Consider the following 16,989-nt stretch of genomic DNA (forward strand, 5'->3'; position numbering starts at 1 on the left):
CTGATGACCAGCGAGATGATGAGATTATGAGATGAGGTGATGATAAGATAATGAGATGATGAGGTGATGAGGTTAATGAGGTGAGGAGATAATGAAATGATGAGATAAATGAGATGATGAGGTGATGAGGTAAATGAGGTGATTAGATGATGAGGTGAATGAGGTGATGAGATGATGAGGTAAATGAGATGATGAGATGATAAGATGATGAGATGAGGAGGTGATGAGGTGAGGAAGTGATTAGATAATGAGGTAAATGAGGTGATGAGATGAATGAGGTGATGAGATGATGGGGTACATGAGGTGATGAGATGAATGAGGTGATGAGATGATGGGGTAAATGAGGTGATGAGATGATAAGATGATGAGATGAGGAGGTGATGAGGTGAGGAAGTGATTAGATAATGAGGTAAATGAGGTGATGAGATGAATGAGGTGATGAGGTGAATGAGGTGATGAGATGATGGGGTAAATGAGGTGATGAGATGATAAGATGATGAGATGAGGAGGTGATGAGGTGAGGAAGTGATTAGATAATGAGGTAAATGAGGTGATGAGATGATGGGGTAAATGAGGTGATGAGATGAATGAGGTGATGAGATGATGGGGTAAATGAGGTGATGAGATGATAAGATGATGAGATGAGGAGGTGATTAGGTGATGAGGTAAATGAGGTGATGAGATTATGCGGTAAAGGAGGTGATGAGATGAATGAGGTGAGGAGGTGATAAGATCATGATATGATGAGATGACAAGATGATGAGGTGATGAGATGATGAGGTGAGGAGGTGATGAGATGATGAGGTGATGAGATGATGAGATGATGAGATGATGAGATGATGAGGTGAGGAAGAAATGAGATGATGAGGTAAATGAGATGATGAGGTGAATAAGGTTAGAAGGTGATGAGATGATAAGATGATGAGATGATAAGATGATGAGATGATGAGATGATAAGATGATGAGATGATAAGATGATGAGATGAGATGATGAGGTGATGAGATGATAAGATGATGAGGTGATGAGATGATGAGATGATGAGGTGATGAGATGATAAGATGATGAGGTGATGAGATGATAAGATGATGAGATGATGAGATGATGAGATGATGAGATGATAAGATGATGAGATGATGAGATGATGAGGTGATGAGATGATAAGATGATGAGGTGATGAGATGATAAGATGATGAGATGATGAGGTGATGAGATGATAAGATGATGAGGTGATGAGATGATAAGATGATGAGATGATAAGATGATGAGATGATGAGGTGATGAGATGATAAGATGATGAGATGATGAGGTGATGAGATGATAAGATGATGAGGTGATGAGATGATGAGATGATGAGGTGATGAGATGATAAGATGATGAGGTGATGAGATGATAAGATGATGAGATGATGAGATGATAAGATGATGAGATGATAAGATGATGAGATGATGAGGTGATGAGATGATAAGATGAGGTGATGAGATGATAAGATGAGGTGATGAGATGATAAGATGAGATGATAAGATGATGAGGTGATGAGATGATAAGATGATGAGATGATGAGGTGATGAGATGATAAGATGATGAGGTGATGAGATGATAAGATGATGAGGTGATGAGATGATAAGATGATGAGGTGATGAGATGATGAGATGATAAGATGATGACATGATAAGATCATGAGGTAATGAGATGATGAGGTAAATGTGATGATGAGGTAAATGTGATGAGGTGAGGAGGTAATGAGATGATGAGGTAAATGAGATGATGAGATTATGAGGTGAGGAGGTGATGAGATGATGAGGTAAATGTGATGAGATGATGAGGTAATGAGATGATAAGGTGAGGAGGTGATGAGGTGAGGAGGTAATGAGATGATAAGATGAGGTGATGAGATTATGAGGTGAGGAGGTGATGAGGTGAGGAGATGATAAGATGATGAGGTGATGAGATGAATAAGGTGAGGAGGTGATGAAATGATGAGGTGAGGAGATGATAAGATGATGAGGTGATGAGATGATGAGATGAATAAGGTGAGGAGGTGATGAGATGATGAGGTAAATGAGATGATGAGATGAATAAGGTGAGGAGGTGATGAGATGATGATGTGAGGAGGTGATGAGATGAGGTAAATGAGGTGAGGAGGTGATGAGATGATGAGGTAAATGAGGTGAGGAGGTGATGAGATGATGTGAGGAGGTGATGAGATGATGAGGTAAATGAGATGAGGAGGTGATGAGATGATGATGTGAGGAGGTGATGAGATGAGGTAAATGAGATGATGAGGTGATGAGATGATAAGATGATGAGGTGATGAGATGATAAGATGATGAGATGATGAGATGATAAGATGATGAGGTGATGAGATGATAAAATGATGAGGTGATGAGATGATAAGATGATGAGATGATAAGATCATGAGGTAATGAGATGATGAGGTAAATGAGATGATGAGGTAAATGTGATGAGATGAGGTGATGAGGTGAGGAGGTAATGAGATGATGAGGTAAATGAGATGAGATTATGAGGTGAGGAGGTGATAAGGTGAGGAGGTGATGAGGTGAGGAAGTAATGAGATGATAAGGTGAGGAGGTGATGAGGTGAGGAGGTAATGAGATGATAAGATGAGGTGATGAGGTGAGGAGATGATAAGATGATGAGGTGATGAGATGAATAAGGTGAGGAGGTGATGAAATGATGAGGTGAGGAGATGATAAGATGATGAGGTGATGAGATGATGAGATGATGAGGTGAGGAGGTGATGAGATGATGAGGTAAATGAGATGATGAGATGAATAAGGTGAGGAGGTGATGAGATGATGAGGTGAGGAGGTGATGAGATGAGGTAAATGAGGTGAGGAGGTGATGAGATGATGAGGTAAATGAGGTGAGGAGGTGATGAGATGATGTGAGGAGGTGCTGAGATGATGAGGTAAATGAGATGAGGAGGTGATGAGATGATGATGTGAGGAGGTGATGAGATGAGGTAAATGAGATGATGAGGTGATGAGATGATAAGATGATGAGGTGATGAGATGATAAGATGATGAGATGATAAGATGATGAGATGATGAGATGATAAGATGATGAGGTGATGAGATGATAAAATGATGAGGTGATGAGATGATAAGATGATGAGATGATAAGATCATGAGGTAATGAGATGATGAGGTAAATGAGATGATGAGGTAAATGTGATGAGATGAGGTGATGAGGTGAGGAGGTAATGAGATGATGAGGTAAATGAGATGAGATTATGAGGTGAGGAGGTGATAAGGTGAGGAGGTGATGAGGTGAGGAAGTAATGAGATGATAAGGTGAGGAGGTGATGAGGTGAGGAGGTAATGAGATGATAAGATGAGGTGATGAGGTGAGGAGATGATAAGATGATGAGGTGATGAGATGAATAAGGTGAGGAGGTGATGAAATGATGAGGTGAGGAGATGATAAGATGATGAGGTGATGAGATGATGAGATGAATAAGGTGAGGAGGTGATGAGATGATGAGGTAAATGAGATGATGAGATGAATAAGGTGAGGAGGTGATGAGATGATGATGTGAGGAGGTGATGAGATGATGATGTGAGGAGGTGATGAGATGAGGTAAATGATGTGAGGAGGTGATGAGATGATGAGGTAATGAGATGATGTGAGGAGGTGATGAGATGAGGAGGTAAATGAGATGAGGAGGTGATGAGATGATGATGTGAGGAGGTGATGAGATGAGGTAAATGAGATGAGGAGGTGATGTGGTGATGAGGTAAATGAGGTGAGGAGGTGATGAGATGATAATGTGAGGAGGTGATGAGATGAGGTAAATGAGATGAGGAGGTGATGTGATGATGAGGTGAGGAGGTGATGTGATGATGAGGTAAATGAGGTGAGGAGGTGATGAGATGATGAGGTAAATGAGGTGAGGAGGTGATGTGATGATGAGGTAAATGAGGTGAGGAGGTGATGAGATGATGTAAATGAGGTGAGGAGGTGATGAGATGATGATGTGAGGAGGTGATGAGATGATGAGGTGAGGAGGTGATGAGATGATGATGTGAGGAGGTGATGTGATGATGAGGTAAATGAGGTAAGGAGGTGATGAGATGATGAGGTAAATGAGGTGAGGAGGTGATGAGATGATGATGTGAGGAGGTGATGTGATGATGAGGTAAATGAGGTGAGGAGGTGATGTGATGATGAGGTAAATGAGGTGAGGAGGTGATGAGATGATGTGAGGAGGTGATGTGATGATGAGGTAAATGAGGTGAGGAGGTGATGAGATGATGAGGTAAATGAGGTGAGGAGGTGATGAGATGATGAGGTAAATGAGGTGAGGAGGTGATGAGATGATGATGTGAGGAGGTGATGTGATGATGAGGTAAATGAGGTGAGGAGGTGATGAGATGATGAGGTAAATGAGGTGAGGAGGTGATGAGATGATGACGTGAGGAGGTGATGTGATGATGAGGTAAATGAGGTGAGGAGGTGATGTGATGATGAGGTAAATGAGGTGAGGAGGTGATGAGATGATGATGTGAGGAGGTGATGAGATGATGAGGTTGATGAGATGATGAGGTGAGGAGGTGATGAGATGATGATGTGAGGAGGTGATGTGATGAGGTAAATGAGGTGAGGAGGTGATGAGATGATGATGTGAGGAGGTGATGAGATGATGAGGTAAATGAGATGATGAGATGATGAGGTGAGGAGGTGATGAGATGATGAGGTAAAAGAGGTGAGGAGGTGATGAGATGATGAGGTAAATGAGATGATGAGGTGAGGAGGTGATGAGATGATGATGTGAGGAGGTGATGTGATGATGAGGTAAATGAGGTGAGGAGATGATGAGATGATGAGGTGAGGAGGTGATGAGATGATGAGGTAAATGAGGTGAGGAGGTGATGAGATGATGAGGTAAATGAGATGATGAGGTGAGGAGGTGATGAGATGATGATGTGAGGAGGTGATGTGATGATGAGGTAAATGAGGTGAGGAGATGATGAGATGATGAGGTGAGGAGGTGATGAGATGATGAGGTAAATGAGATGATGAGATGATGAGGTGAGGAGGTGATAATGTGAGGATGAAGAAGAACGTCAAGGTGTGTTAAGTACAGAGTGTCTCTGAGTGTCTTCTGTACTTACTAACTTTAGTTGCAACAACAGTGATGTTGTGTTTCGGTGTGGTTTCTCTGTCCAAAGCTTCTCGAGATGAAATCCTTCCTTCTACGGGATCCACGTCGAAGTAATTCTCCGAGTTTGTGCTCCACTCAACGGAGTATCTACAGAGCAGAAAGATAAAAATAAAAAACATATCATTATCACCAGCTGGAAAATGAAATAAGACATCTAGAAAGAGTGGGGGGTGTGGCCTAACATGGCAGAGCTAGGGAAATCGACAGAGGGTGTGGCCTAATATGGCAGAGATAAGGAAATGGACAGGTGGGTGTGGCCTAATATGGCAGCGATAAGGTAAGGGACAGGGGGTGTGGCCTAATAATAATAATAATAATAATAATACTTTTTAATTAAAAAACTAAATTAAATGAATTGTAAATTTGCAATTTTGATAAACTGTGTTGATTGATCTTATATTAAATAATAATAATAATAATAATAATAATAATAATAATAATAATAATATTCTGCTTAATAAAATACTCAATATTTATAATTTTTAAAATGTTTTTATTTTTTATTTTTAATGTGTTTTTATTTTTTGTGTATTGGAAGAGATAAAAGCACATACATCAATACATGATCTTATATTAAAAATAAGATCCAGCAGAAATAAAAAGTTTATTACCTTTAACCCCCCCCCCCCAAGATGTCAGATCCTTTTTCACCTTTTATATAAAGCAACTGAAACATTTTTTTTTTAAAGTAAAAGACAAAAAGAAATTAAAATTTAAAGAATAAATTGTACAATAACCTGTTATAGTGCATAAATATAAGCCCCACCCCCACTCACCCACGCTTAACTAACAGAGCAGTCAGAGTTGTTGGTAAAGACTCCTCAGACTCATCACATGACTCGGAGGTTTTATTCCACTCTTTCTTGCAGAAATGTTCCAGTTTTATCAGACAGTGAACAGATCTCTGCACACATCCCTTTCACACAGGTTTTCGATCTGATTTAGATCTCTCTCAAAATATTGATCTTCTTCTTCTGAAGCCGTTCTTTTGTTGGACTGGATTTGTGCTTTGGGCTTGTTATCGTGCTGGAATTTTAAATGTTCTTCATCTTCAGCTGTCTATCAGAGACCTGCAGGGTTTGTGTGAAAATACACTATATTGCCAAAAGTATTCGCTCACCTGCCTTGACTCGCATATGAACTTAAGTGACATCCCATTCCTAATCCATAGGGTTCAATATGACGTCGGTCCACCCTTTGCAGCTATAACAGCTTCAACTCTTCTGGGAAGGCTGTCCACAAGGTTTAGGAGTGTGTTTATGGGAATTTTTGACCATTCTTCCAGAAGCGCATTTGTGAGGTCACACACTGATGTTGGACGAGAAGGCCTGGCTCTCAGTCTCCGCTCTAATTCATCCCAAAGGTGTTCTATGGGGTTGAGGTCAGGACTCTGTGCAGGCCAGTCAAGTTCCTCCACACCAGACTCTGTCATCCATGTCTTTATGGACCTTGCTTTGGTCACTGGTGCACAGTCATGTTGGAAGAGGAAGGGGCCAGCTCCAAACTGTTCCCACAAAGTTGGGAGCATGGAATTGTCCAAAATGTCTTGGTATGCTGAAGCATTCAGAGTTCCTTTCACTGGAACTAAGGGGCCGAGCCCAACCCCTGAAAAACAACCCCACACCATAATCCCCCCTCCACCAAACTTTACACTTGGCACAATGCAGTCAGACAAGTACCGTTCTCCTGGCAACCGCCAAACCCAGACTCGTCCATCAGATTGCCAGATGGAGAAGCGTGATTCGTCACTCCAGAGAACGTGTCTCCACTGCTCTAGAGTCCAGTGGCGGCGTGCTTTACACCACTGCATCCGACGCTTTGCATTGCACTTGGTGATGTATGGCTTGGATGCAGCTGCTCGGCCATGGAAACCCATTCCATGAAGCTCTCTGCGCACTGTTCTTGAGCTAATCTGAAGGCCACATGAAGTTTGGAGGTCTGTAGCGATTGACTCTGCAGAAAGTAGGCGACCTCTTCACACTATGCGCCTCAGCATCCGCTGACCCCGCTCCGTCAGTTTACGTGACCTACCACTTCGTGGCTGAGTTGCTGTCGTTCCCAAACACTTCCACGATCTTATAATACAGCTGACAGTTGACTGTGGAATATTTAGGAACGAGGAAATTTCACGACTGGATTTGTTGCACAGGTGGCATCCTATCACAGTTCCACGCTGGAATTCACTGAGCTCCTGAGAGCGACCCATTCTTTCACAAATGTTTGTAAAAACAGTCTGTGGCCATGGAAGTGATTGGAACACCTGATTCTGATTATTTGGATGGGTGAGCGAATACTTTTGGCAATATAGTGTAGTTTGGTATTTAGAAAGCTCTCTGTGATTCCCTCTATCCTGACCAGAGCCCCAGTTCCAGCTCCAGAGAAGAGAAGTGTAGCATGATGCCACCACCACCATGCTTCAAATCCTGATCATGCGTTTCTACTACATGGTCTGAGATAAGCACATGCTCTTTTTAGTAAATTTATTAATGACACTCATGAGAAAGAGCTTCTGTTTAGCCATGAATATGTGAAGAAAGTAAGAGATTGTTTCCACATGGATGCAGTGTCAATTAAGCACTGACCACTAGTGTGTTACTGTGTGTTACGTATGTGTGTGTGTGTGTGTAATGACCTGATGGGACTGTGTCCCGTGTCAGGGTCGTGAGCGTTCACGGTTCCGATGGCGTTCCCTGCAGCTCCCTCTCGCGTCTCCATGCTGTACTCTGAGCTGCTGAAGATCGGAGCTTCCTCCACGTCCATCACGCTGAGCTTGACCACCGCCGAGTCGCTGTGTGAGCCACCCTGCAGGAAACGAGCGTCCATGTGTGGGTCAGACGCTGTCACTTTAAAACTGTACAGCTTCCTGTTTTCGTAATCCAGCGGCTGGAACAGAGGGAGACGAGGGAAAGTGTAAAGTGTAAATTACAAGCAAGTAATAGGCCATTATATTAACTCATTATCAATAATAATAATAATAATAATAATAATAATAATAATAATAATAATAATATCCTACTTATAGCTTTATACAATACTTTATTTATTTAATTTATTTTTTTATCTGTATTTTTTCCTTATTGGTGGAAGAAACAGAAGCACATACATCTTATTACTTACTACAATTTTTTGTAGAAGTCAAATTTGTATGGTAATTACCATACAATGAGTTCATTGTGAAATGAGTGAAATGAGTTCATTCTTGTTGTCACTCACGTTCAGGGGCGTCGTAAGTGGGGGGAAACGGGTGACTGAGTGCATAGGGCCCTGGCATCAGTGGCATGTGAGGGGCCCTGGCCGCCCTGCCCTCAAAGATTCTCAAATAGTATTATTATTATAGTGAAACTGAGTGTACTGTACAGTGCCTGCGCTCGCACGCAGTATTCTGATCCTCGCTGTTTTAGCAAGATTTGGCACACCCACACGTTTGTATGGACACCTCCTATAGGAACAGGGTGCACGCAAATTTGAATGATTTAATTGGTCATTCAAGAACAATGCCAAATGATACTTGGCTGCGAGGGAGCACCGGAGCGCGGGTTCGGCAGTCAGAACTAAGCGAGCGCCGAGCGGGCAAGTCGAGACCGACACCGCGATATACACCATGTCCAAACAAAAATCGGACTACCAAAAAAGAGAGAGAGAGAGAGAGAGAGAGAGAGAGAGGAAACAAAATGAAGGAAAACAACTTCTCCCAAAGTTTTCCCCCCTAAGAGAGCAGGTGAGAACGTGTTTTGTGATGAGAGAAACAATGTTACGAAGCTAGCAATTAAAAATCTTAGCTTACTCTAAATAACATGTAAAGTGTTTGAACGTGAGGCAATTTTTAAGAGATAAAATATGAAGAATAATATGAAATCTATGTGTGTACTGTACAGTACATTACAGATTTCATGGATCTTGCTCAAAATATTAAAATGAGAAACCCTCTGTTCCCCGGCCCTGTCTCAGAGAGTGCAGCAGTGGGGTCATCACAACAAGGTTCTACTGCTAGTGTTTCAGCCTTTTTCACTTTTGATTATTTTATTTATTGAGTTAGACAGACATGCTTTGAAAAAAGGCAAAGTGGTGATTTGAGTTATATTGTGTTTATTTATTTATTTTACTGATTGAAAGAATAATAATGTTCTGAACAACGAGCACAATGTCTTAATAAAACACAATTCAAATAAAAAAAAAATCATTAAGTTGTCATTTTTATCTATAAGGGGATACCTGAGGTACTTTATTTATAGCAGGGGTGTCCAATCTTATCCGCAAAGGGCCGGTGTGGGTGCAGGTTTTCATTCCAACTGAGTAGAAGCCACACCTGAGTCTACTGAAAGCCAAGATCTACTGATTAGCCAGTTGGAATCAGGTATAGCTCCTGCTTGGTTGGAATGAGAAACGTTGGTCCTGCACCCACACCGGCCCTTTCTGGATAAGATTGGACACCCCTGATTTATAGTATAAAGTCACAGGGGTTGGCAAAGTCAATCCTGGAGAGCCGCTGTCCTGTAGATTTTAGCTTCAACCCTAAGACGAAGAAGAAAAAACAAAACATAACTGTCTATAGCCTTAGTGTTCCTGAAGACTAAAGATTAAGGTTGGAGCTAAACTCTGTAGGACAGTGGCCTTCCAGGACCGGCATTACCTGTCTTGGTATAGCACAATTTATACACAAATTATTTCTGTGCTGCATTAACATGCATGCAATGCAAAGAATATTTTTATACTATACATGGTATTAGAATTTTTAATAATGTTCTTTTCAACTTTACATCACTGATTTGACAATAATTACTGTATCAGTGAGTGAAGTGTGTACACATATTATTATTTAAAAAAAAGTGATAAATAGCATGGATCATGAGATGATGGGAAAGGGGCCCTCCATACACTGTCTTTGCATAGGGCCCAAGAATTGGGGCTACGCCCCTGCTCATGTTATAGCAGCTATAAACACTCCTTCCTTCACCAGCTGAACTTTATTCTCTCTCTGGATGTTAATCTTTTTTTTTTTAAAGTTTGCAGCTTATCCATTAAAACACGCTGAACCTCTTTGTCCTTTAAAGATTTACTCTGAATGAAGTCAACATTAAATCTACACGCATCAACCCCGCCCACTATATCCTGACCAGAACCCTTCTTCCATTTCCCTGCGATTTATTTCAAGGCGTCGTGTCTGACAGGAAAGAGTTGTGAGCTATCACAGCCCCTGAACACAGCGTCAGTGTTTCACATCTCTCAGGTTCTGGGTGTAGTACGTGTCATATCCTGTCGCATCTGCACATAAAAGCGCAGCGTTTTCTCTCGTCTCTGTGCCGCCTGGCGTCGGGGCATTTCTTCCTCCGCTTTCCGGTCTCCATTTCCTCTCTTATCTCAGCAGGAGCTCTCTGTTCCTGAAGCTCACACCGTTGCATCATGACGTGAACGAAGAGAGCCGTGTTTTGAATTCCAGCCATGGTTTTGGGAGCTGCGTCAGATTCTCGCTGCATTTCCTGCGTCGCGCTGCTAGGCTGAGGATCGGTCACACTCCGCTGAGCGGGTCAACTGTTTTACCGAGACTGTTCTTTACACCTCAGTGCACATAAAGGCTGGATTCTGATTGGTGTCGAATTCATTTTCTAAAGGTTTAGTGTAACATTTCATGGAAGGAGTCTCCATTGTCAGTGCTGGCTTCCTGCAGCCAAAACTTTTAAACTATTAAACTATTAAACTTTTCAAGATGTACATGGTGCTTACAGAAAGTTTTTTAGCACCCTACACTGTTACCATAGCAACCAGCCAGCTCCTGACTCAGCACAAAAAAAGAGACATGAGTTTTATTGACTTTCTTCTTATCTCCTTGCCCTAATTCACTGAAGTGAGCGCGCTCCAGAGCTTTCCTAATGTCTCTAATATATGTCTATATATACACTACCAGTCTTGGACAAGACAAAAGTTTGGACACACCTTTTAATTCAATGTTTTTTGTATTTTCTACATTCTAGAACAATCTTGGATATTTCAAAACTATGAAATAACACACATGGACTTCAGTAATCCATATGTAACAACAAAAACCAGTCAGTTGTTATTTTAAGACACGAAGGTCAGGTGTTCTGGAATAGTTCTTGCAAGAACAGTATTGTCAAGTGCATTTGCAAAACCCATCAAGCACCATGATGAAACTGGCTCACATGAAGACCATCCCAGTAAAGCAAGACCAAAACTGACCTCTGCTGCAGAGGAGAAGTTCATTTAGAGTTACCAGCCTCAGAAATCACCAATTAACAGCACCTCAGATTAGAGGCGTTATGAAGGCTTTACAGAGCATCAGTAGCAGACATGTCTCAATATCAACTGTTCAACTGTTCGTGTCTTATTGTGGATTTCGGCCGCCTTCAGCATTGTTTTACAGTGTAGAAAGAAATAAACATCATAAACAACATGGAATTAGAAAGTTTGGGTGTGTCCAAACTTTTGACTGGTAGTGTATATACACACATACATACAGCATAAAGGTGCAATCCAAGCAAATGATGTCTTTCTCAGCATTATCTCCTCCTTCACTGACCCTCAGGAGAAACACTGACCACACCAGAAAGCCAGAGAGTTACACGAAGAACCCCAGAGAACTACCCGGACTTCCTCAGCCTTTATGAAACCTAAAGTACGCCGCTTTAATTAGCCGTGATTTGGGGTGAATTGTTTATTCATGGCGCGGTGCAGAAGAGCTTTCTTACGGGATTTGCGTCCTTTTCAAGTGCAGTAAACACACTGCATTAAAATCCAATCTGTATTTCAGCTCAAGTGCTTCTGAAGGCATATTAGATCAATCACACGTGGACCGCAGCGTGAGGGATTTCCTTTAATGGTGGCGGTTTGCGGCTCGTTGATTAAAGCTTCGTACGTGGCAGGGGGCCAGATTTTTTTTTTTGTCTTTGATAGAATGAATATTTATTTAGCACGATTCTCCTTCAGAGCAGAATAAATAAAACATAACACCTCTTTCTGGATCTACGCTCAATCCGTAACACACACAGTAAAGACATTTTGGAGGCGGGGTTACACTGATAGAACTGATTTTATCAAAGCTGAGAATTTGGTTTAAAATAATAGTTTAGTAAAAATTAAAATGGAGAATTTCTTTCTGAAGTGTTTCTGTCTTTCACACATCCCAGAAACAAATCTCCTTGTTCAAAGACGCCCTGTTCTTGTTCTTGGCATCCTGTCATAATAATCGTTTTAAAAAAAGAGAGAGAAATGCGTGATGTGCACGTGTCAGGTTGTGTCACGTCAGCCCAACTGCCGGAGTGTCGATGAGCCTCAGCTCAGGAAGAAGCGTGAAGCCGTGGAATCGGAGCGTGTACGTTTTAGGAAAGTAATCAGTGGAGAATCAGGTAGTACAAGAGAACGGCGATGCGTGACCCATGTGATTGCTGGTAAAACACACACACACACACACACACACTTTCTTCTTCCTCAAAATCCTCTGCACTTTCCCACCAAGTGCCAAAGCGCCCAACGTCATTAAAATGCATATGAGGAGAACGTCAGAGGAAAGAACTTCAAGCAGATGAAACAAATAAAAACATTTCAGAGCTTTTCAGGAGAGGGAATAATCACAGAGAAAATAATCTATAACGATATTCAGGAGATTAGAGCCACACGTTAAAGGGCGGAGCTTCTGAACGTGGAGCGTTTGTCTCACTCAGCTTTCTTACGGGTTTGATTTAATTAAAACGTGTCAGGATATGATGCAGGTTCTTGGCTGGAAAGACACACAGAAATACACTGACGTTGCTTTCGAGACTAATTTAAATATGCAAATACGGCAGTTCATTAGAAGCATGTTCATTGAAGTCAATACTTCTCTGGAGTTTTTTATGAATAAGTTATGAATGAATTTTGCGTGAAGCAGATGAGCCCTCGGTCGGCTTACCCCTCAAATAACAATTACAACATCCACTGAAAAAAAATGACCAGATCCTCAAAAAAAATACTTTAAAAAAATACAAAATACTTCAAAAAATTCAAAATCCTTCAAAAACAGACAAATTTCATAGAACAAATAACAAAATCTGAAAAAATGACTATATCCTTCAAAAAAATTCAAAATCCTTCAAAATAATTACACAATTCTTCACAAAATTCTTTAAAAAATCCTTAAATTAAAAAAGTGACAAAATTCTTTGAAAAATGACAAAAACATTACTGTATTCTTAAAAAAAAAAAAAAAAAATCCTTTAGATAAAATCACAAAATCCTTCATAAAAGACAATTTTCTTGAAAACGAATGACAAAATCCTTCAAATATGTTCAAATTTCTTTAAAAAAATCTTTAAAAAAATACAAAATCCTTCATAAAAGACAGATTTCTTAAAAAAAACGTCCTGCACACGTTAACCATGACCTTCATTTAGTAACTCAGAGCTTCACTGACTCTCCAAATGCAATAAAAAGACAATAAAATGCAAAATTACAGGAAGTCCTGCCTCACATGCTAGGTTATAATCTGACCAATAACGACGGTAAGATTTCCACACGTGAGCGACCTGACTCTGAATAACTTTCCCAAAGTAAAAACCTAAATACGTAACATTTGTTCGAGATCCATCTCTTGGTGCTGTTTGTTTTTCCTCCTCTTCACCTCCACATTCCGGGTTCTTCTCAGAGTTTCTTCCTCGTCTCACCTCAGTGAGGTTTTTTCCTCGTAGCTGTCGCCTCTGGCTTGTTCATTAACCGTCTAAATCTACACCCGGATTCCCGCGAAGCCGCTTTCAGCTAAACAGCTTCCTGTTTTCTCTGGAAATCAGACATAAAGCTACAGATTTGTTATTCAGTGCTGCTGACACAGTGCCAGGCTTTAATGAATTCTTTGCATTAATTAGCGTTTAGTCGTGAATCCATAACGTGGCTGTATTATATCACTCGCAGAATCTGGTTTAGGATAGCATGCTCGTGTGTGTGTGTGTGTGTGTGTGTTTTATGTTAAGCGATCAGGTTTGGAAATGAAGGAGCACTAATGAGGCAGAAAATTAAAAAAGGTGCAAATCATAATAAACTCAGGTGTCAGCGAGAAAAACGCGCTTCTGGGACCGATCTCCTCTCGCATTTACAGCAGCGAGCGTTCCGCAGTCACGCGAAAGCATCCGAACGACAACGTTATCCGCTCGATCAAAGCCGAGCGCTGATAAGATTTCATGTCAAGACTTTCTCAATTCATTAATGAGATAAATGACAGAAATCAGCTCTGAATGGTTCTGAAGGCTGCGTCTGTTCGACGGCTCAGTCACGATGTGAAAGCGGTAAGAGGAAGAACCCTAGGGTATCGTGTTATGCTAATCGTCTTTCACGTGCAAATATCCACCGATTTTCTCATCCAGCATCCTCTTCTAGCTGCAACCTGATTCCCTAAAGCAAGGAGACACCCCAGAATGCACTGCTTCAGCATTTTCCCCAAGGTGCCCATGCAAAAAAACCAAAAAAAAAACAAAGGACGGCGTCCGGAACGTGGTTCTGTCATTGACCCTGTTCTCGCTTCTCAGCCCCGCGGTGAGGATTTCTCATTCTCATATTCATTTTCCTGCCTTGTTTTTTTTTTTTGGGTCAGCAGATATGGTTCTGCACAGTCAGGACTGGGTGACTTTGTTCTCCAGATGCTCTGGAGTTGGAGTGCAGCCTGGGGAATAAATACAGGTGAAATCAGGTAGGAACAGGAACGGGAGGACGATGTGATCTGTAGAACAGATGCATCTCAGGATGTTAGCATCATCATCATCATCATCATCATTCTCTACTTTTATTTTTTATTTTTTATTATAACCACCACTGCGAGCTCTTCCGCACTGCAGATATATGCGAGATCTTTAAATCAGAAGTGAGAGCCTGAGAGTCTCAAGCAGTCATCACAGAGTCACAGAACCCCACTGAGCTAAACCACGGTAATGATGGAGCAATCCATCTCTCTGGAGAACGAGTGCACTCCAGCCTCGTCCTCCAGCTTTTACTGAAGGACTTACAGGCGTATGCGGCAGGCGGAGTGAGTGGGCTCCGTTAGATGATGTGCGGGGGATTTCTACTTGTCACATCGCATCAAGAGGTAGCAGAGCCGATCGCCGAGCGCCAATTTATTTATTCATGCTTTCTGAAGTCCAAAAAAGATGGACCACTTCTTTTTCTTTTTTGCAAAAAAAAACACAGTGTGGTGGCGTTTTCAAGAGGGCTTTTTATGTGTGTGTGTGTGTGTGTGTCAGGGCCTTTTCGTACGCCGGGGCGTCGGCTTGTCCTGGGGAAAGTCTTTGCCGGCTGTAAGGAGAAGACGGATCTGATTTTTGATTGGAGTGGGCAGTGTGTAGAAAATAAGAGTTTTATGCCCGCTAATGCATTATTCACAGAGCACAGGGAAGAACGGTGGGCTGTAATAAGAGGCGCTCACCCTCGGGGCAGAAACAGACGTGTGTAAAATACGTCAGACTACAGAAGCACCATGATCTGTTAGCGCTATACATGTCGTAGCATAAAAACAGACACGATACTGAGCAACATTAATTAAGCTTGCCAGCTACCAGAACATAACAGCTAGTTTAAACCTCGATGAGCTAATGATTAAAACATTATAAAAAATGTAGAATGGATGATTACTAGCAAGCTAGCTAACATAGATTTTCTTCAAAATATCTCACCGCTGACTCGAATCCTTTTACATTTACCTGTCTCTTTAATTTTAGAAACAAAAAAAATTACTTTGTTTACATTGTTTATTACACATTAGCACTCGGCTATCTCACAAGTGTGATACATGCAAGTTAGCATAGATAGCATTCTTGGCTAATGCTGTCATCATTAGCATTCATTAGCTTCATGCAAATGTCCTTTAGAACTTTATAACTGTTTGTTCAGCCGTTTGTTGATGTTATTTATTGCATTTTTGTACACCAGTAAATAAGCAAATATTTTTATTTCCGCATATTTTTGTATTATTATATTGTCTTATATTTTAATAGCCTGGTTGTTTGTTAAAAGCAAACAAATAAATAAATAAGAGTAAACAAACAAACAAACAAATAAATAAAATAAAAATTACAATTAAAATTTAAATAAAATTAAATAAATAATAAAAAAAATGAAAATTTAAAAAAATTAAATGAATAAATAATATAAAGAACATGAATTAAAAAATAAATAAATAAATAAATAAATAAATAAATGAAATTCTAATTATTTCCATAAATAAGAAATAAAAAGTTCTGGTGAGACTAGAAAGATAAACAAAACATTTAACCTTTCTGAGAAGCACGATGCCCTCCTGCGTGTGTTCATCGGTGTAGATGTCAAACACAGAGCTGCCGTCTCCCGGTACGACTCTGTACTCCACCTTGGCATTCGGCCCTGTGTCCAGATCGTGAGCTTTAATTTTCCCCACAGAGGAACCGATCGGCGCTGACTCAGGAACTCGCAGGTGAAAGACACCTGTTAGAAAGAAGCAAAAGCATGCTGAGATTCAGAGGAAGGGAACAAACCTGTCACTCAGGATAACACCTAAAAAGGATCGCAGCGAGAGTCTGGAGGTAGTTAGTGCTCATTATCCGCTAATCACTTCAGCAGCTCTGGCAGAGCATGCAGCCGTTGCAATCACATTTGCAAATCCGACAAAGCTGTTTGTATTGGTGTCACAGAGACCTCCAGCTGGCTTAATCATGGACAATCGTGGATCTAATGCCCCGAAACGTGCCGGGTTTCTCTTTACGGCAGATTCTTCTTGTACACAAGGTCCTTTCTTGTTAATTACAGCGTTCAAGGATTGAAATAATTGCTCACGGCTGCTTTCGATCAGTCACCT

General features: G+C 41.0%; 1 protein-coding gene across 3 annotated transcripts in view; it reads right to left on the bottom strand.

Annotated features, from left to right (window-relative positions):
• Positions 1-16,989, bottom strand: part of cdh12a (cadherin 12, type 2a (N-cadherin 2)) — a 61,888-nt gene that overhangs the window by 13,256 nt on the left and 31,643 nt on the right. For all 3 annotated transcript variants that reach the window (XM_058372744.1, XM_058372743.1, XM_058372742.1), the window contains 3 exons: positions 16,432-16,619; positions 7,819-8,069; positions 5,137-5,273 (listed from right to left, as the gene is read on the bottom strand). In XM_058372744.1, the coding sequence (XP_058228727.1) occupies positions 5,137-5,273; positions 7,819-8,069; positions 16,432-16,619 (576 nt within the window). The remainder of the gene's footprint in view (positions 1-5,136; positions 5,274-7,818; positions 8,070-16,431; positions 16,620-16,989) is intronic.

The sequence above is a fragment of the Hemibagrus wyckioides genome, linkage group LG20 (assembly GCF_019097595.1).
Source record: "Hemibagrus wyckioides isolate EC202008001 linkage group LG20, SWU_Hwy_1.0, whole genome shotgun sequence".
NCBI classification, from domain to species: Eukaryota; Metazoa; Chordata; class Actinopteri; order Siluriformes; family Bagridae; genus Hemibagrus; species Hemibagrus wyckioides.